General features: G+C 39.9%; 1 protein-coding gene across 1 annotated transcript in view; it reads right to left on the reverse strand.

Moving 5' to 3' along the window:
* Nucleotides 1–22205, reverse strand: part of AFG2A (AAA ATPase AFG2A) — a 203061-nt gene that overhangs the window by 156102 nt on the left and 24754 nt on the right. Inside the window, exons 10-12 of the mRNA XM_076337257.1 lie at nucleotides 18860–19014; nucleotides 10353–10562; nucleotides 257–310 (exon numbers count right to left, since the gene is read on the reverse strand). Coding sequence (XP_076193372.1) covers nucleotides 257–310; nucleotides 10353–10562; nucleotides 18860–19014 — 419 coding nt within the window. The remainder of the gene's footprint in view (nucleotides 1–256; nucleotides 311–10352; nucleotides 10563–18859; nucleotides 19015–22205) is intronic.

Here is a 22205-nt window from a genome sequence, read left to right on the forward strand (position 1 = left end):
TGATACTGTGCGATGCAGGCTTATAGTGAAAGCTGCTACTGGATCCCAAATTTGACATGCATCACTAGGCCGATGCAGGAGGAATTTAAACAACACAAAATATCCCTTCTGCTTTTTTGTTTTCTTCTTTTCTTTTTTAAACTTAAACCAGAAGGAGGTTTTTTGGAAAGTTTAAAGGTAACCTTATAAGCAGAGAAGAATTTGAATGCCAAGAAAGCTTAACATATAACGTTATGTATAGCTTGCCCTTTCTCACCTCTCTCACTGCTCGTTCAGACTCACCAACGTATTTATTCATCAGCTCAGGTCCCTGCAAAATTAAAAAAAAAAAGTTTCAAAAGCACATTACATTTACATACAAAATGACTGAGACAATCTGCCAGTGCTACATTACTGATGCTCTGTTACAAGGAATTTTGATAATTTATCATTTGCAAGTCTTATCTGTGTATTTTTAGAGTTACCTTCTACCTGTACCAATTTTTTCTCCATTTGTTATAGCACTGTGCATACATGTAACTATGCATGTAGGTTAGTCCTCTCATCATAATACTTTCCTAGTACTTTCATGAGGAACGGAATTAACCAAAAAAATAAACACTTTGGGGTTCTGAAAAGTCGTTGGCCCAACAACAGCAACAAGGGGGCTGCAAATCAGCCCAAAAGATGAATTACAGAAAAGCATTTACTTGCTCTCTCAACATGCATCCTGTCCAGCCAAGCACCAAAACAGTGACTTAAACCAACGTTTAACAGCACTTCTTTGAACTTGACAGTTTGCAGGTCCAGAAAGAAGCAGCTGCCACAGCAGCACACCTGAAACCCATCCACGAGGCACTCCATCCCCAGCAAGAAAGCTGTTCAGTGTCTTAGCTCATTCACATTCCTTCTCCTCTCTGCCAAGACTGCCAAGCACAATTATTAGTGCCAGCTGCTGCGGTGCCTGTTTATACTCACAGCCCTGTCCACTAGGAACAGACCGGAGACCACAGGGTCAATGTTCAAGTCTTGAACAAGTAGTTACAATTATAAAAAGTGAAACAATGGAGAATTCTCAGAGCATTTTGTGTTCTGCTATATCCTGTAGGATAGGCTGCTTGAATAATGCTTCCTAATGGGACTAAGATTCTCATGGGATTGGTAATGACTCATTGACTTCAGCCTGGCTTGCATTAACATTGACCTGCAGCCACAACCAATGATGATTATCCACTGCCCTAAACAAAAAGAGCCAGCAGGTTTGATCTATTTTTCCAGGGAACAGGTGTCCTCGTAATTTCACTAGCAGAAACGACATCCTTCTTCACAGTCAGAAAACTGAACAACCTTTCTATGCTTCACAGCTGCGAGTACCTTCAGGTAACTCTCAGCTCAGAGCAGTAGGGCAGCTTTAAACAGCAGGTATGCTAGAATTAAGAGTGTGTGGCAGACGCACATTTATACACTGGCAGTGACAGAGCTTCTGTTATAACCCCTCTTTCAATGGGACCGTCTGGACTTTGCACCCAGATCCATAGAATACAGATTCATTACTCTAAAAATGCAGCACACTGTTTTTTGCAGTCTCCCCTCTCCACGCTCATCTTCACTCTTGCAATAACAGTTAATGCGCTGACTTCATCTTGACACGAGCATCATTGGAAAGTACGTGCACACATGTATGGGGAAGAATGTATACTCTAAAAAGAGCTGTCCATTACCCAAAGGACAGGGGAGATACAGCAGCAGCCAGACCTGGTGTACCACACAGGTAAAAGCAATTGTATAAGGATTGGAAGAAGAGCACTGTGTGCCTTGACCATAGGAAATGTAAATGATACAATTAGCATTGCTTCCTTTCATCAACATCCACCCTTAAAGCAACTGCTGCAGTAGCTAAAGTTAAAGCGTCACCTGCAGGCTTTCAACAACTTCAAAATTTGAGTCTGTTGGATGCTTGCGTGGAAACAGAATTATTCATCAACATAACTGATGAAGAACGCAGGAAAGAAAGAGCGAAGGAAAAAACAAGGTGAGAGAGAGAAACACAAAGCCTTTTCCTACTATTCACCGGGGACACCGAACGTGAGGAGCATGCAGCAGTTTGTGCAGAACAGGCTGGCAGCTCAAAGAGACAGCATCCAGCTGCTCCAGGCCCTTGCCATTCATCACATTCAGTGCAGATGAGGAATCCGATAGCATGGGCCTAACAAATCCTTAAGGAACGAGAGCACAGTCCTCTTTTTCTGTCTAGCTTTCTGTTAAACTGAGCTGATACACTGAGAAACCTCTGCAGATTCTACCCACAATTATAGATTTCCTTTACTAACTTTTTCTTGGAGCCTGTGGACCTTCTCTTTCATGCCCTTATTCTCATAAGTAATCTTCATTCACATCAGTATTCTCACGGAAACCAACATCATATGCATCAGTGCCAATAGTGTACTCCTCTAGTATGACACAACATCAAATAGCCTGACATTTTCTTTTCTTTTGTCTGAGCAAAAAATACTTAAAACCAAAACTACTCTCTTTGAGCTTTAAGGTACAATATAATTTCAGATGCTTGGAGTTTTATTTTTAATTAAGCATTAAAATATGATCAAGGCAACATCAAAGCAATAAATACTGTTTAAAATGTTTCCAGAGAGAATTATTTTGAATGCATGGTTTTGCTGTAAGCTTTGACATGAAGTTTTTTCTCAAATTTTCTCTTCATTAAGCAGCAACTCCAGGTGAAAGACCACTATGTATTAATGACCCATGCCTATTCATGGAGAATTTTCATGAAAATTGATTTGAAGCTCTCCTAGTTCACCACTCAGGAGCAATACCAAAACTGCCGTTCAGAACCATGGGTTTTTATCGCAAGCAGTCTGGAACTCTTATTATATGTGGCAATAAAGGAAAAGATTGCAAAGTAAGAGAAAGCACACACAGAAGAGGAGGAATTGGTATACATGCCATCTCATGCAAACACTTAAAACCACAACACAAAAACTACAAGTGTTCAAAGAAGCTGGATGTAGAAACTGAATTGGGTTAGCTCTGGTCCCACCTGAGCTGAACCTCTGTCTTACCCTGTCTGCAAATGGGCTGTCCTTTAGGTGAGATTGATGGGAGTTCTTTCAAAAGATAGATCTGCGTGACAAGCAGTCTATAAGCCACCACAAAGTCACCTGCTGACAGCTGACACGGTTTCCAGTTTTCACAAAGCTCACCTTCTCTTTTTAGGAAGTTTGCTTTGAAGTTGGAGGCCGCTCAAGAAATACCAGGAGGGTTTTTTTTTTTTATTTTTCAATGCTTTTCTAGTGCTTTAAAAATCAAATTACATGAGCCCAACTTAGTCAGCAAGTTGACATTTGTTGAATCATTGTTTTTGGCCCAGAGGTGAGCATAATGATTCCTTTAAAAGCTGTTTACAGCTGTTGATATACTGACCAAGAGGTGCTAGTAACAAATGGTCCAGTTTAACGATGCATAGCTCTGTTCTCTTCTGCAACAAGCCATCTTCCATATGAAGGGACGTGAAGAAATTAAACCTGTTCCTTCTGATCATTTGCACAGTGACTCCAAAACCAGCAGAAGATTTGGAGCAGGAAATTGGCAGAAGTAGCTGTAGCTTAGCCATGCATATAAGCATACCATTTGTGAGCTACAATCCAGACTAACAGAATAAAATCTGCCAATTCAGGCCCACTGTATACTGCTGGGTTTTGTTTATTCAGCCTCAAAGTAGAGATAGTTCCCAGGTATGCTCTGTTTAAAGACTATCCCATCCTTGTTTACAAGATACTTTCCCCTTGTATCATGAAACCTTCCACTTGTTTATGGTCTGGATTGGGTGTGGATTTCTCTCCTCTGTTGATTTTTTTTTTTTTTTAAATAAAAAAAGCAAGAAAAAAAAGAAAATCCCTTACATTTAAAATATTATCAGAATTAAGATTAACTGCACAAAAGATAAACCCCCTATATACAGGCTGCAACATGAGATAAGCTTATGTACACATGGTTATGACAGAAGTTCTCTAAGTGTTTTTAAACTGCAAGAGGAACATCTGGTATCCCTGAAGTTAAGAGAGTATCAGTAATTTTTCTAAGCAGTGCTTAAAACCACTTGCGGATTTTTTCCACCTGAAAAAATGGGTAGCAACTTTCAACTGATAGAAAATTTAGTCGGTGACTTCCCTCTATAAATAATTTTTTGCTGTTTTGACAATCAGGTAAGACATGCACTTATGCTTGTTGAGCCAGATGGACACAGCTCCAGATTTCTCCAGCGTACAGCTCTGTCTACTCTCTTCAAAAATACTGCCATAACCTCACATGCAGGTTCTGGGCTCTAACACAGACACACTAAACTATGTTAGCCATAGAGTACAATTCATAAAAAAAAAAAAAAAAAAAAAGACAGGATGCCAAAATTAGTTTTCAGCTGTTCACAATGTGTACCTAGGGCAATGTTCATTGCCCACACTCAGACATCTGCATCTGAGTTAGACATTCACACTAACTGATTTGGACAGTCCTACGTCTACCTCACAGATGCAGTGTACCTCACTGATGTGCTAATTTCTCATCAGACTGCAGGAGGAGTGTAGACAGCCAGCTCAGAGGAGCAAAGCTTGATCCTACCCCTACCGGTACATCTTTCATGGCGTTAAAACCAGCATTTCGGCTTCCTTTTTCTTTTTTCTTTTCTTTTTTTATTCTTTCCAGTTCCATGACAATGCAAGTGTCATGATCTACTATAACAACATTAACTGATTTGGAAGAGACTCAGAAATTAGTTACTTGGTCTTTTGATACTGTAATCTCAACGGCAAAATGCTATCCCATCTCTACCACAGTCAAGCCAAAGCAACTTGGGACGGCTGCAGGAAAGAGAGTTAACAAGATAAACAGTGAGACTTCCTTTATTTTAACAGTAAGTCTATTTCTAATGCAAAGGTTGTACATGTGTGATTTGGTAATTGGTTACGCTACATAGCAAAATATTTGCTCAGAAAACGCATTATATTTGCTTGTTAAGAATAAAGCCTACTTCTTCTCTTTCAATGCTGTTTAATGATTTAATTTGCATTGGTCCCAGCTTTTCAACAGATGGAAACTCTGGGCTGAGCGCCGTGCACCATTTTAATCGCTTTCTCTCCCTCTGCCCTGCGTTCCAGAGGACCTTAAAAACTTGTTGACACCTGTGGTGTTTTAAAAACTTCAATTTCAACAGGTGCTTGTGGGCTCCAAAGTATCTAAGGGAGTAGGCCAGCAAAAAATGGTCATCCTCAACCCTTGCAGTGAAGTTACTAAAAGCAGCATAATCAAACTGCAAAGGCAAATATAATATCCATTTTTCTTTATTGGCATGCCTCGGAATTCACTTGTTCGCCATTTGCCTTGACTAGCAAACTGTAATGACAATCTTTTGAGGCTTCTTTACACAGTACAGAAGCCAGTATTTGTAGTGTGGAGTGTACTGACTGGAAACATTGAATTAAATTCACTGCATGCACCAGTGCCTTCAGAGAGGGCCCTCTTCAGTACTCAAGCATAGCTGCCAGTCTAATTTACCATGATTTTGCATGCTTACGAAATGCTGCACCAGCACAGGCACAGCAGTATCAAGTTGGAGGTGAAATTCTGTCGTAACAGAGTTGAAGCAGATCTAAAAGTAACCCATCCTGCTCACCTGCCCTGTCTGCAATTAGTGTGTCTCACTTAGCTGAATTCCAAGGGGTTTAACTTTTGGAGATCTAAATTTTCTGAAAATTTAAGCTGGTTTTTGTCACTATCACTAAGTGAGTTTTTGCCTTAGTTTTGATTTTGAACAGACAAATATTAAAAAGCACTAAGCAGCAAGAGGAAAGATGATGCTTCCAAAACCATTACAAGCTTATAAAAGTTACATATTTTTTCTTGTTATTTATTTTGTAAACTCAGGTAATCTGCTTGCTGGACAGAAAACAGAACTCAAAGTCCCCTGTTGATATAATCCTCAGCAAAAGCCTCCTGAAATTAGTAGAAAGTCTCCCTCTAGTTTTAGCAGGCTGAGTAAGTAGGAGGTAATGCAATACAGGATACCATCAACAACAAACACCCCCTCCAGTATACAGCATCCTGGGCTTATGGGAAACTCAAGGGGAAAAGGATTTTCCAATCCCCGTGGCCCCTATGGGACCATCAACTAAGGAATGCATTGTAACTGGGTGATGGAGTTTATCTGGGTAGGTACCGTGATGGTGCCTTCAAGCCTGACAACATAAGAGCAAGTGTTCATTTTGAAACAGGTTAAAAACAAAAAAGCACAATAGTTTTCTTATTTGGTAGTAAAGGTAATTACCTACATACCACAGTAATAAGAGAGAAAAAAAATCCACAGAGGTTCTCTGCAAGTTGCTTCCCAGAAAAGCAACAGAAAATCCATGAAGAAAAGTAACATTCATTAGATTCTTAGCACAAGACAATGCTAAGAGGATTTCCTAAAAAAAAAAATAAATTAAAAAAAAAAAATCCAAGAGGGCAGTCATAACAAATCTAAATAAACTAACATGAAAGACAAATGTAGATATAATTGTCTATGCCATACAGCAAGATATGGAAATCCAAAAATATTCTTACAATATCACCATAAAAATCTTAGTGGTCTAATCAACATATATCTCAAAAAAGCAGCCAGTCAAAGCTGACCTTAAGTGCAGGAACTGTCAAAACAGTACAGAGAGATACCCACCACATAAACAGTCAAAAGAGGGAAAAAAAGCCCACAGAAATAACACAGTGACAAAGGGTTTCATTTTCTTCGTGTTCAATTTCAGAAAGCTAGATGACATCTAAAGCAAAAATGTCACAGAGACAGTTGTATATAACAGAGAGGCGTCATCAGCCTGGCAGAAGCTGAAAATTATATCCCCCATCCTATTAATATTTATAGGTCCAATATCTGTATACAATTTTCTTTTCCTATTAGTGTAAAAAAAAAAAGCATAAAATACATTTCAGAAGAAAATTACAAACTTTGGGGTGAGCACAAAAGGAGTGTGAAGAAGAACAAAAGTGCATGAAGGCTGACTGAAATAAGAACTCAACCAGATCAAAAACTACTGATAAGACTGATGTTGAATCCTGAAGAATGAAAAAATTATCTTAATTCATTCCTTCACACATACTTGCTTGTATCCATGACCGCAAAACACTGAAAACTCTCCAAGAAGCTGAGAACAATTCAGTTGTCATTTTGTAACAGAGGTTTGGGAGGGGGAGAATAATCAAGATGACCACTAAAACCCTGAAAAGCCTGAATGCTGCAAGAGATTTAGAGAAAGGGGTGGTGGGAGGGAGCAGGAAGAGCCATCCCCTGGAAAGTAGTTGACAACCTCCTCCCCAGTGAATTTAGCAGATACATTGTATTAGAGAAAAAGAACGTCAAGTGAAGGAGTAAAAATAAACAATTCCCCTTAGGAATTATACGCAAGATTGCTTTGTAAAACAAACCAACCAACCGCTTTTCTCTGGAAAAGCAAAAGGTCACCAATCTTGGTGAAAATATAGCTATAAAAAGTTTTGGCCAAATATCAAAGAGCATGTTTACAAAAGGGCCACATTCATTGTAACACTGACCATTCAAACTTCACAATAGATTTCAGGAGAGAACAGGATGCAACGTCAAACGTCTGTTATCACATTATTTTCTTCAGCTCCTCTGCCCAGAAGTTACATGTAGACTTTGCCCATCTTCCCAACCTTATTAGAGGCAAGTCAGACATGGGCTGGAGGCTGCGCCGTTTTGACCATGCCTTATGCAGCATTATGACAACCAGCCATGCCCAAAGCACATGGAAATGTCACATTTTAACAGAGTACATATAACCCAGCTGAAGTACCTCATTTAACAGAGTCAGCTGTCCAAACTGCACAGACATTGCATAGGCACATCTGGAAAATAGTGCAAAGCCTTCCTGGAGCCAGGCTGGAGCAGGGGTGATACCTGTTGCACCCAAGCAGGACAGCCAACTTAGACAAGTAGAGTACATTCAGCACTTCTTGAGAGAGTTGGACTTACTGTGCCCATGTATCTTAAATGTAGCGTGCAGACGTAATAGGTCCACGTTCCAAAAATCACTGGACCGAGTAAGCACTGCATGTAACGTACTCAATTTCCTCTCAGGTTTCAGACACAGGGAGAGACGGCATCCAGCAGCAAGCTCCCACAGCTAGAGCTATGCCTCCCGTCTGCAGTCCGTTCTCGAGAAGGACCCAAGAACCTGAGCCACCTGAACTATCGTGAAAGAGTACACGTATCCTACAGGCTGTACAGCAGACACTTTTCATCAAAATTACTTATTTGGGGCAGGAGAGACTGGAAGGAAAATGCAAGTCTGAAAAGTAAATTATCAAGAAACACAATTCCATTTCAAAAAGCCTGATATCAGTTCCAGGGACAGATATTTGAGACATAACGTAGAGAACGGGAAAATTAATAGGACTACAAGCAAGAAAAGAAAAATCCCCTCTCTCAAAAAAAAAAAAAAAAAAAAAAAGGCAAAAAAACACATATTCATCTACTTTGGATTTATTGCAGGAACACATGCAGTGGAAATTAATTCATGCCTGTTGTGCTTTAAGAAGTGCGACAGACAATGATGTTTAACACATTTAGTACATGATGGATGTTGCCTTTTCTGTCCAGGAAGCAAATGTGAAGTTAGAGAAAGTGGGCTATGTTCCCTTCCTGGAGTCAACATATCCAAGGCTGGACATGCTCCAGAGATGTGCTTCTTGAAACATCTGCAAATTGAATATTCGACCAGTTCCAGGCCAAGGGATTTAAACCGACAGGGAATAAAAGGCATTTTCCCCAAGCCAGCCACTGCTGCTGCAGCTTGTCAATGACAGGGGGGTTTGCACCATCAGAACTCCACCATGAAGAAATGCTGCATTAGTGTACAAAAGCATTTCATACCAGTGCGCCTTCAGATACCTCCTATTCAGCATGAGCTGCCTTTTACTTTTGGACGATTAACTGCATCAGTAAAAATGTCTGATGTAGCTACGACTGATGAATACAGGGTAGCGACAATGTTCATTTTTAACTGTTTTTTTTTTCCAGACTGCTACCTTTTTTCCCCACCCTCTCAGGCATCAGTGCTTTGGGCGAGACAAAGAGGAATGTTTTCTTTTAAGCGGTGCAGGAGGAAAAGGTTACCTTGTTTACCAGTAACTCTGGAGCACAAAGAACTACTTTGTCTTTATGGAAGAGGCAGTATAGGTAGTGTTTCTTAAGGGCTGCTCTTGTTGATGTGACCGTGACCCAGAGGCCTGTCTGCAATACCGGGAAGCAGAGGCAATGAAGGGCTGCTGGCTTCAGGGTCAGCGCAACTGCCTCTGCTCCCAGAGAGGACAGGATCCAGAGCTACAGTTACAGTGTGTCTGAAAGGATAGGCAGAGGAGGAAGCTGTGTAGAAACTAACAACACAGAAGGCTTTGTGAGTAAAGAGATGGTCAACAGACAAGAGTACGTGATCTTACTGCTGAGAAGGAGATACTTTTAAAATACTTAAACAAATGTTTTTTCTTGCACTTCATTAACATTCTGACACAGCTGCAAGACTACCCCATGTGGAATCACTCTGCTATCTTTTTTTCCTTCCCATGCGTTGAAACTCAGTATTATTATTAAATAACTTCCATTCATGCGTTTTCCATACAACCCACAGTAATCAATTACACTGATTCATAGGCAATGAAATCCAAAATTCTTCTATACGTAAAGTGTTTCTTAATGCTGAGAGAATATCCCACTTATCCAAGAGTACTCCAGATATAACTGATTTTGCAAACTTTCTAAAAACTGATGAAGTAGAACTACTTCCCCTGAAAAAAGGGAAATAGGGCAAGAAAAATCTGTAATGAAACATGAACAGTAAGATAAAGAAAGTGACTTTCCTGAGGAATGAAAAGGAATGTAAGAGATGAGATGATAATATTTTCATGCAAGCAATTAATTATTACAGTAAGAAGAGCTACCCACTATCCAGAGTTGTATTTCATTTATACGGCTTTAAGAATTTAATTGTTTCCATTTTTAAAAAGATTTTAAATAATGCCAATAATTAAGATGTCACTACACAGCTTACCCACCCACCCAACATATAATTTCTGTGCTGTGACAAAATAAATAATAAATTTTTAACAAGCATACAAGAAAGCACTAGTCCTTTTCGTAAGAAAACACAAACCTTACTTGATATTTACAAGGTGTTTGCTCTAGCATATATAATGATCAGAAACACTAAGAGCCACTGGATTCTAGCACTCGAAATTGGTAAACTATCAATTATTATGCGGGAGTTAAGAAAATGTAAGACTAAACGGCCTACCTTCACTGCCAAGAAGTTGAGACCACTTTCATGAGCCAAAGCTTTTGCTATCATTGTTTTTGAGCATCCAGGAGGTCCGTAAAGCAGCACACCTTTTGGAGGCTGAATCCCCATTCGGATGAAGGAGTCGGGATGTTTGAGAGGCCATTCAACTGCCTGCTTCAATTTCAGCTTGACGTCGTCTAGTCCTCCTATGTCTGACCAAGATACCTGCAAAGCAGACCATTTCACTGAATTCAGACAATGGAGCAAAACTATTAAAAAACAAATAAAAAAATGCTCTGTAGAATGCGTACTGGCTATTTCATGAAGCTGTTTTTAATGAATCACTTCTTCAAAAAGCCCTTTTTAAACAAGAAGCAATTATTAATAAAGTCACACAAAGTAAACGGGATTAGACTTGCTTTATGCTGGTGGATGTAGGTAAAATATTTTGTATCTATCTACCTCAAATGTCGATAACAAAATATAGAAAAATAACAATAAAATGACGGCATGATCATACAGGCAGCAACACTTTGCGTGATCACTAGCAAAGTCACAACTCAGTTCTTTTGGTTTTTAATGTGATGCTGATGCAGAATGTGTAAATTACTTTGATGTCCTCCCTGAAGGAAAGGACTGTATGAGCTCAAGCTGGTTTTATTTATAGCTGCAGAGTAAGGCCCTGATCCCAGCTGTATAATCCCACTAAGCTGAACGGGACTGAGTGTTAGAAGTTTTGGGGGCGCCTCCACTTGCCGACACTGTCACTCCCATACAGGACTTAGGCACTGGAGATTTGACTAGAAACTTAAAAACAAACATTCCTCCAAACAGACAAGTATCTACAGAAAAGAAAAACCACACACAAAAAGCAACACTCAAACCCAACTGCAGCTAAATTTGCTCTGCTGAAGACACAAGACAAGCTTGTCAGGCATACATCGGGACAGAACTAATACGTCCTACCCAAAACAGCAGACGGATCTAAAACCTGCTACGCCTCTCCCCGCATCGCTGTCAACGAGCCTGAGACTTTTACCCACATCCCCCGGCCTGTTCTTCATCCTGTCACCATCCATTCCCGTCCACTTCAAATATTAAACACGTCAAGACGCACCTATATCAAATGATCTTCTGCCTTAAAACACTCTTCCAAAAATTAACTAGACATGAATCACCCTTCAGCTCTGGAAAGTCAGCTACATTTGAAAGGCAAGCAGAGTATTACTAAGAGGCAACGTATTGCCTTTCTCCTGACTTGAAAACTGATGTCACTCCTGGCTTGTCCCTATTGCTATTTTCCCGATACCAGTACATAAAGTGGAAACTAAAAGTAGAAAGTTCCTGAAAGAGGCAATTCAATCTACTACTAAAGTGGAAGAAAAAGAGCATTTGGCTGTGGTGCAAGCACTTTTTGTGTAAGTCCAAGCAAACTGCAAACCAAATAAAACTTCTCCTTGATTGTCAGTCTTTGACATAGAAGAAAATTACAAAGACAGCGGAGAGCAAACACCAAAGATCAATACGCATGGGCCAACCCCTCAGAAATATTCTGAGTTTAAAGGCTAACTGGAAGGTGAAGAGCTGCTGATCTGCTTCCTCTCACACCAGGAATATACTACAGGAACTCTAGGAAAAAAAAAAAAAAAACAAACACCTCTTTCTTTTTCTTAGTGACCAGCAGCTTCTGGTTCTTAAATAATTACTTTATAAGCCTGGGGAAGTATGAAATATGTAGAGCTGGTCACCACTGCCTACTAAGAAGGATCTGAGGGCAGAAGGATCTGCCAAAGGCAGGATTCCCTTATGGAAAAAAGAAAAAAAAAAAACGGAAAAGAAACGCAAATTCAGTAAAGGTCAGAGCAAAGGGAAGACTGAATCAGACACAGCAGAGTATCCCAGTAGCAGGGGGAGGAAAGGATTTTAGCAAGGGCATTACCAAAGCAGCATGCCACTTCTGGTAACTTGTAAGCCAACTTTCGCAACCTGCCAATATTCCCTCCTGAACTGCTGCTTCATGCTACAAGCAAGCACAAATCGGATTAAAGGAACGGTAGCAAACAGATGAAAATGGGCTGTGCACAAGTCTCTAGTCTTGAAAGGGAAGCGTTTGTATGAATTCAAAAACAACAGTAAAGGGAAAAAGTCCACAACACTGTGGAAAGGAAGAGGGACACAAGAGCATGAATTCCTACCACCCGACTTTGAGCTGGGTATCTTGGGCTACCAACACAGTCAAAAAAAAGAGAGAGAGAGAGAGTTCGCGAGTTCGCAGAGCAATTCAGCTATAGCACAAACTCCCTTTCGGAAGTCAGACAGGTGGTCTCACACCCAGTTTACCTCTTTCCTTTAGAGGGAACATATGGCAAGGAGATGTCCAATTTAGGCACCTCAGTTAAGTGCTTAAAGGTAAGAAGAATCCTCCCTTCCTGCCTGAGTTTTTGCAATAAGAGACAGAAATCCACCTGCAGATTTTTAATTACAATGAGGCAAACATACAAGTTTATAAAACGTGAAGACGTGTGTCAGATACCTCACTTGCATCTTGCCACTGTTCCACCCATGCAAACCACCCCTTTTCACTTGAATTTCATGGTTGAGTAACATAAACTCAGGACAGTTAATCCCAATCTTCCCTTATTCTAAAAGCTGGTGTTTCTGAGTCAGATCTGAAACAGTATCAGTGTTTTAAATTTCATTTAAAAAAATACCTATTACCTATCCCTACAACCCTTAATTCTACCTAGCAGCTCTGTAAACTGCACAGAACTAAATCTTGGCACTTTCAAACAACTTTTTCTTAGGGAAGAAGACATATAACATAAGCTCATTCTCAGTTTTCAGTATCAATCCTTACTCATATCTGGTAAAGCATGGACTAGTCATTCCTATCATCATGTCTTTCTAGCTAGACAAAGATTTTGACAAACATGAACAAGAACTTCTTAAAATTAATTAAGCCATCAGGAATTCCTTGTAACTTTCAGCAACAGAAGGCAAAATCCATTAGCGGTACTTTGCACACATACAAAAAGCCAGGGAGAAAACACCTACATGTTATTTTTACCCTCTTGCAAATATTCAGACTATTGCACAAGTCTTCTGAGGCATTATTCAAATGATTTTTTCAGACCCACTACATGTCATTTAACATCAACACAAGCGATAGTACTGTACAGAAAAGGTGAAGTAGGGCCACCTTACATGAAGGTTGTTTTCCGTAATCTGGAGGCTTATTCTGATTTTGCTTACATTTAAAATCGGGGAGGCGAGGAAAGGGGGACAACTGGGTCAGGACATACAAACAGGGCCACTAAATGTGAGCTTGCCCGTATGAGTTAAAAAAAGACAATAATTAACCAGTCAAAAATTCAGTTAACTTATTTAGAATTTCTGTAACAGAAGGTGTGGAATTCAAGCAGCAATGGTATTAAAAGCAAAACTAGCTAATAAAACACTACCTTCACATTCCAGTCAAGTCCTAAACAAATCTTCCCCCCCCCCCCGCCCCTCATTTCAAAAGGATAGAGATAACTCGGGGGGGGGGGGAACAGTCCACCAACGATAAAACACTCAAAAGTAAGAATTCTTTTAGATTCATATAAGCTTGGAAGAACTAGGTAGATTGTTTTTGTACACAAATCCTCAGTAACTTCCCAACTGCAATTAACACAAATTCTAGTGCGTACATTCGGACAGCTAGCTACACTTTTTACCTGCACACGAACTCAAAGGAAAGGTCTTGCACCCTAAGCAATGACGTGTGATATTCTTGTCACTGTGGAAATGGTTTTAAAGACTAGCCGTGGGGCTGAGCTTACACATACAAAGACAGTGCTCTGCTACAGTGTGTAAGACACCAAGATTTCATTTCTGCCATAATCTTTAGCTCTCCCCAGGTCAACAGAGCTCAGAATATGATGCAGAGCAGCAACTCCCCAGAGGTTGTTAAGCAGCAGCAATAAAGAAATAAAGCAGACATGCAAAGGATGTCTCATCCAGAACCTTTTGGCTGCAAAGACACAAATCTGAGTGTTGAATTACAGTAAAGGGAGTGAAACAGGCGAGCAAAACCCATAGCACTCTACAAAAATTTCAGACCGACTCATAGGAGAGGGAGGAATGGCAACTACAGTGCAACTCTCCAAAGAACTTAAGTATTAACTTCCTGATTTATAACGTGCATCCCCTCTCTCCTAAATCCCTGCTGCAGAAAAAGCAGCCTTCTAAAAAAGGTTGTAACACACAGCAAAGTTCAAGAAAGGTTCTGTAAAAACAGAAAACAAGATGCTATGTGGAACCAGGCAGGCAAGTATTTTGCATTTGCCTTGGTCACAGCCAACGCGCAGGGCAATCCAGACACAAGTGGAAGGACAAAGGAATGCAGAAAGGAGGAACACACAAAATAGCATGTAGTGGCACCTCCACCTCCAACAGCTCCTCCTGCACACAACCTCACTTTCTGTCTACTGCCCCAAACTCACTTCATTTTGGTTGTTTTTCCCACCAGTAATTTTGAATATGCTTGGAATAAGAGCTTAATGACAAAAACCTTCATAACTAGCTTGTCACAGAGCACTTTTCAGAAGCAGACTGCAAAGCATTCTATAAAGGTTATCAAATACCCACAGACACCAAGAAGTAAAGTGACTTGCTCGAGGCCATCTAAACAAGCCACTTCTAATGTATCTCCTTGTTCTTTAGCTACTATCCCAGGTATACGTATAACAAAAGGTTCTTCCAGGTTTTACATAAGAGAAAAGACTGCAACAGAGCAATTCAGCCTAGTAGCCTTCTAAACAGCCAAGCAGCTAGTACTCAATTCTAGGACCTAAAAAGCAAAGACTGATTTGAAAACTAAATTTTCTTTACAGCTTTCTCAAAGTTCCTCAGCTTTCAGAGAACAAGCTCTGTGTTGATGAAACAAGTAATTGTTTTCATTCAGTATCAGAGGTGATACCAGCTTCAAAAAAAACCAACAGCCCATAAATGGCAAAGGTGTCATGACTATAAGGGAAGGAGCACTTCAACAACATTCATTTACTTGTGGCTTTATTTAGAAGTTACTTTGAACTCTTCTCATTCAGTTGACACGTGGTTACTGCAAAGCAGTGAAATGTGAAAAGAAAAAAAAAAACCACCACCACCTGAAAAATAGAAAGTTAAAAATCACAAAAATCTCGCTTTAATTCAGCATGTACATCAATGGTTTTACTTGTAACTGACTGCATAGCCCAAGAGTTCCATCCACACTAAGGGGGCTGCCAAGAGAATAATATATCTGCAATAAACAGCAAAAAAGTGGATATTGTTAATATAGCTCAGACTTCTGTCTTCTCTTTGGAAAAAATCTTATAGCTGATCATTTATTTAGCGTTTGAAGTTATTTTTAGCAAGGATTTTTTAGATGACAAATAGCGTTAAGGTCAAACTTCAAAACATGAAGGAACATAACCCCTGATTTTCTAAAAAATTTACCCACACAGTTAACTGCCTAGCTGGATAGCTTCTGGGGCAAGGAGAGCGGGGGAAGAAAAGCCTATCCTTACAGACAGAAAGTATCTAGAGATTAATCAGTACAGGATGATTTCACAAAATACTATGCACAAAGATACATTAGCCAGGAAAAACAAAAACCACAACACAACATTTTTAGGTTTCTTAAAGAAAGCTGGACTCCTATCTGATTCATGCTTTCTTTTTCATTTCCTGCACACCCAGCTATCATTTTTACATTTTGATAAGAATGCAACAAAAGGTGTAAATAAGGCAGTTTCTGTTGGTATAAATTACTGCAGAGCACATAAGTAACATATCACAGTACACCATGGCCAACAGCCAACTAAGTAAAGTGTTGAATGGTAAGTGGCCCAAGTCCACTGACTGAAAGCACTGTATTGAAAAGAGGGGTAAATTAGTAAAGAGAAAGAACTTATTATAGAAATTAGGAGTATTAGCATCAGTTCTGTGGCAAGCAAGTAATTTTAAGGTTTCCCCACAGGTGTTGCAGGAGTAGACATTCAAGCATAACAATATTAAACAGCAAAGCATTCTAGGACACAGCATCATCGACACAAGATGATGGCAACTAATTAATGGCTCTGCAGTAGCATTCATTTGACTTCTTAGATACCTGGTTTCTACTGAAACCAAGTACTTCAGCATCCAATTACTTGCCAACGTTAGTGCAATCAAACACACAGCTTCAACCAGAGCAGTTAAATACACAACTTCAATCAGAGTGGATTAGACTGAGACATACCTAAAAATCATTACTAGAAGCATGCAACTTAAAATGTTGCATACTCTTCTTAAAAAAAGGTATCCAAGGAGTTAGAAGCTACGTTTTCCGCTACAATCTGTTTCCAAACAACAAATCAACCATGTAAATTCTCTGGATAACAGTACATCAAATACTAAGTGACTGGCACTCAGACACTAACAATCGGCTGAGAATAAGACATACATACTTGCTAATAAAGAGCAAATTACACTAACCTAAGTTTAATAACAATGATAAATAGATTTTTTTTATTTCTTTTTGCTTGTGCATGTCGATAAACCACACAGTGGTCACATTTCTTAAAATAGCTACACTATGCTAAGGTACCTGAATGAGTTTCAGATGTTTGCACGTGTTCCTGCATCACATCCCAAGCCCCCAGGAAGCAGCATAACCAAGTTCCTTCAACTAACTCATGGACTTGAGCTGACTTAGGGCACTTCCCCACCTCAAATACAAATGGTAATGGAGTAATTAGCCTTGAGGGTGGTGGTGGTGTTACAATGCTGGATTTACACTACCGTGACTTTCATGGACAGCTGTGTCAGTATTTCCAGATATTCAGGCTGCTTCTGAGCATGCACAGGTATGTTCACATTGGTAGGCAGGTAGTTCTGCAGCCCAAAATAATGGTTAAACTGAATTCTAGCACCTCCTTTGGTAGGTGATGTGGGAGGACACAAATTCTGTTGCAGCCGGTACTTTAGATTCCACTTTAAACTCACCCCAGGCAGATGGCCTGAAATTTACCCTACATCTTCACAGAATATGCATTATTTTGTAAAAATGCAGGTCCTGTCAGCACAAAAGGAATCTGCATTATGTTGTCACCTTCCCTTCAACAAAGGAATGAATTTCAGTAGTATTCCAGGGACTCAGCTGGTGTTTAACAAATAAAAACAAGTGACAATCAAGGAAGCTACTGGCAGGATGGTTTAGTGGACAACAGGAGCCTGAGTAGTAGGTTGACCTGGAATCAGAACAGATTTCCTGCAGTAACTCGAGACCTCACTTCTACCTGTCTTTATCATGCTGTTTAGCAGCACTCCATCTAGCTCCAAATGGGCTGGTATTTCTAAAAGGGACAGCACAGTGATAATGACGTGAGCCCAAGAGCCAGTAGCACAATGAGCAATGAGAGAATTAATAACTCACGTTTTCAGCAGAACTAATTAGTCCTTGCGGATATTGATGCCACTACAGCATTTCCAGGAAAAGCTGTCTGGGGCCAGCCCAGGCATTTCCATCCAGCACTTCACTGCACAGTGTGGACTCTTAACAAGCCAAGTACAATATCCAAACTGGCTGTGTGCAGCATCCTGTTCACAGATTTTATTTCCCATTCCTATAGTTTGGGAATAAGGGTCTACAGTTGTGCAACCTAATTCCCAGATGACTCATCTTCATGCAATGAGACATAAATGTTTTCTTCTGGGGTCGAGGAGCTGCTGAGAAACACCAGCAAACAGCTCACAGAGTCAAGATTTAGTAAGATTAAATACAACATTTTCTTTTGCTGAATCTTCTTAAGCCAGATCAGAGTCTTCTTAAACCAGATCAGTTCCCCAGCCCAATTTATGTTGTGTCTGCTACTGAACTACTATAATACATAATTGAGAGGGCAGTGAGCGGGGTAAAGTTGAACCTGGCACTGCCAAAAAAACTGTTCATGTAACAACAGCCCCTGATGAGTAACTGCTTGGCAGTGATAACCTACCTACAGTATCTAATTCTGCCCTCAGGTAAAACTATGTAATGTCACATGTAGAATGCAGAAGTAGTCAACTGCTTTACATAAAATCACAGCAATCAATCTCTTCACAGCTTCGTTTCAATACACTTTGGTTACAAATGCTAAGAGCTGGTTTCTGCTTAAATTTGTCTCTGCTTTACAAAAGGCTCCAGCTATCACAGCTATTCAGGATCTGCTTTGAGCAAACATCTTAAGATTTTTATTCCATTAACCCACCCAGCATATAAAACTACAGATCAGGAGATACGCTCCTGCACTTCCAACTCTTCCTAAAGCATTAGGAACTTAAGCTTCTGTAAATAGGTCTTCAAAATTATAATTAAATAAACAAATATGCAAACAAAAAGATGATGCACAACATTTATTGGTAACTCGAGGCTTCCACTTCACAAAATTCCTCTCTTTTGGTAGGGCATTTCAACGCCTAACTGCAACTCTTAATGTGGCTCTAACAATGTTGCTAGCATATTGCAAAAAATAACTTACTTTTGGCACATCAACTGCCACCTCCCTCATGGCGCTGGGCCTGACATCATTCATCCCCTGCAGGAAGTCATTGAAAGCAATCATCACTGACCCAGCCACCTCGTTGTCTAATAGGTTAGGTCTTTTCCCCAGTGCTCTCCGCAATGCGTACAAACCTATTAAAAAGAAAAAAAACCATGGAAATATGTAGACTTCCTCCTGGTTCTCACAAACATAAAGTGTACAACACACAAACACACAGCAGCATTGAAAAGGAAACGATATTCAAAAGAATGTCTCAACGCCGGGCCTTAACTAGGTCAAAGAACATGCAAGAGACTTCTGATGAGAGAGCGAGAAAAAGGGGATTTAATGACCACAGACAGAATATAAACCAAATCTGTTCCGAAAGACAGAATGAAACAGCCTTGCCCCTGTGTTCCCGGAGATGAAGCTAACGGGGCAAAACCTCCAAATGTCCATACATTGACCCGAACACATTTCTAAACCACAGAGGAAGAGGGATAACGAATATCCAAGGCAAACATTAAATCAGCTCACATAAGACATCTGCAACCTTGTCCATTCCTCTATTATTAGGACTGTGTTTTTCAAGCTGCTCTTAAAAACAAACTGATGAGATTTCTTTTACTTTCATTGGAACCCTATTTTGCTATCTAGTAAGATGCCAGATACCTATATTTTTCTTGATCTGCAACAAACGTTCCCTGCAACACTCAATAGCTCTTCGTTCTCTTCAGCGATCACACTTTTCAAATGCAGGCATAGCTTTTACCTTCTCCTTTGTTTGGCCGAATCACTCGCATACAATACCTATAAATCTCGATACTAATTCCTAGCTTCCCCCTATCATTCAATCCTTCAAAAGCCACACAAGTCCCACCCACTTGCACATCAATACATCAATACTCCCTGGGCAGGACCAAGCGGTACCATCTGCAGCTCCCAGGCATTCCCCAGAGATAGCAACTATGGCCCCTGTTGTGTAAGATGCCCAGAAGCATCGTGGTTTTCCCACTGTATAATTACGCCTTTTAAGGTCTAATATAATTTGGAGTTCTATTGCTTCTACTTCCAACCCTGTTCTGTGAACTGAAACTGTTAAATATGTGATTTAGTATATTATTACATGATGAGTATAATCTTGTATACACACATCCACACACGTGCAGGTATGTAATATAACCTGTCATGCGTTACAAAAAAAAAAATGAGGCAGTTAGTACACCAGTTCGTCTTGCATGACCATAAAAAGACAAACATTTGTTAAATCTTTTCTGTATTTAACCAAACAAAACATCAATTAGCGCTACATGAAAGGACAATAAAAGGGATAAGCCGTTTCTGAAAACAGACATGGTTTTAACTTTCAGCAGATTGTTGTCTTTTTTTCTACCAAGGCATTGGTAGATGTGGACATGCAAAGTTTCTGACAATGACAGGAATTCTGCATTTCCTACAATATATACAGCGTGTGAAGAGATATAATATCTCCCCTGTGAAGCAGTACAGCTGGTGTCTCTCCATAAACTGCCAATTATGGCAGAGTCTGAGCACCTGCATTCAATACCCAGGCTCTTAATACAATAATGGAAAAAAAAAAAAAAAGTTTGTAATTCAGGTTTCCCCTTGCACAGAACATCCAGAACTAATAAGATATATAAATAAAAACATTCCATGAGGCCAAGGAGAAAAATGAAAATCTGGTCACCAGAGGACAAGTATAAAATATAACTGACTCATTTTAACAACCCAGACAATTTTCATGTTATTCCTCCCCCCCTTCTTCCTTCCTCTGAAACAGTTCATTTTAAGCAAACAAAAAACTTAAGCAAGACAACATAGATTCACCCCACCCAGATTTAAAATTTACATCCAAGCAAATAACAAACTTGACATCTTATTCTAGTGTCACTGCAGCTAACACTTTGGGGCATGGGAGCAGGTATTGGGGTTGAGTCCTACATTTTCTTTTTGGTGAAGTCAATTCACATGGCACTCTCACTTTAAAAGAAATGAAAGAATAAATAACATAGCATGAAATTAAGTCATAGAGAAAGCAAGTAACTGATAAAGATCTCTGCTCCTCATTTCTATACGTGTGGTCTACCAGGTACCTGTTTAGCCCGGTGCCCATGTGATGCATTTTAATCATGTCATGGTTATTTTTTTTTCATTACATGAGGAATTCTTAAAAACAAACAAGTTTATTTTAAAAATTGAGAGACAACAGCACATAAAAATGCCCAAGGAGAATACCGCTTTTAAGGATCATTACTGCCAGTGCTACTAGGAGTATGAGTAAAATTTCAGTCCTCAGCAGTAGGTTTGAAATGCAACAGCCTTGATCCAGAACAGGAATAAAGAGGTCACAGCTTTCCAAACAAAGCCTGAATTCATTTCAGCATGTGCACGCACACACCACTGCACAGGTCAGCATTTAATTGAAACAATGTTTTACATTAAAACAATAATAAAAAACAGATTGAAAAAGAAAGCATGATTCTTCCTGTTTCCTCCTGTTATCATAATCATTCTTTCCTGCACTTCAGATTGACCTCTAACCGGAGGGGGCTGAAAAGTCTTACTAACAGGAGAAGGATACAGCCAGTGGCTTGCCAGAGGCAGAAAAACACATCCTTGTCTTGAGACACTGAAAGATGTATTTAATGTAAAGAAATGCAGGGTAGGGTGCAAAACGTGCTGCTAGAAGCAACGCAGAGGCAAGGGAGGTGAAACACTACAGCAAACCCAAGTTTATCACTACAGAAGTTATAACGCAGATAAACTGAACATTCAGATGTAGTACCTCAGAAAACATTGAGCATCTCAGCTTAGCCGTTGGGTATCTTTCGCATGGGAACATTTTGGTTTGAGTCTATGTCATTGCTGTAAACTGACTGAGCACAGCATTTGTTTCAGCTTTGCTTGCTCCTTTTCAGCTGCTACTTCATTCTCAAGGATTAATAAATATCAATAGCCTTTTGGCAGCGCCTGACAAGGCTCAGAAGTGGGCGAGTAGGTTTTCACCATTTTATTCCAGCACGAGTCCTGCATGAGGGGAGGAAGGACGCAGATGTATTTAGCCTGCCATGTGGTCACTGGGACTGTTTGCACAGGCATGGGCTACCTATTTTGAGTAAAGGGGTACATGACTGGTCCCCTAGAACTACCCTATGCAGAGCAGAAACTTAACTCGGAAGGCAGCCTCTGCAATAGTGAACAACACTGATTCTCAGTGGTGTATAAATGGAAAATCCCAGTTTAAAAAAAGAAAAAAAAGAGAAAAGAAACAAGCATAAGTCATGCATGATTACAAACAATGGAAAATAAACAATTTGTTCCA

This window comes from Aptenodytes patagonicus, chromosome 4 (genome assembly GCF_965638725.1).
Source record: "Aptenodytes patagonicus chromosome 4, bAptPat1.pri.cur, whole genome shotgun sequence".
In the NCBI taxonomy this organism is placed as follows: domain Eukaryota; kingdom Metazoa; phylum Chordata; class Aves; order Sphenisciformes; family Spheniscidae; genus Aptenodytes; species Aptenodytes patagonicus.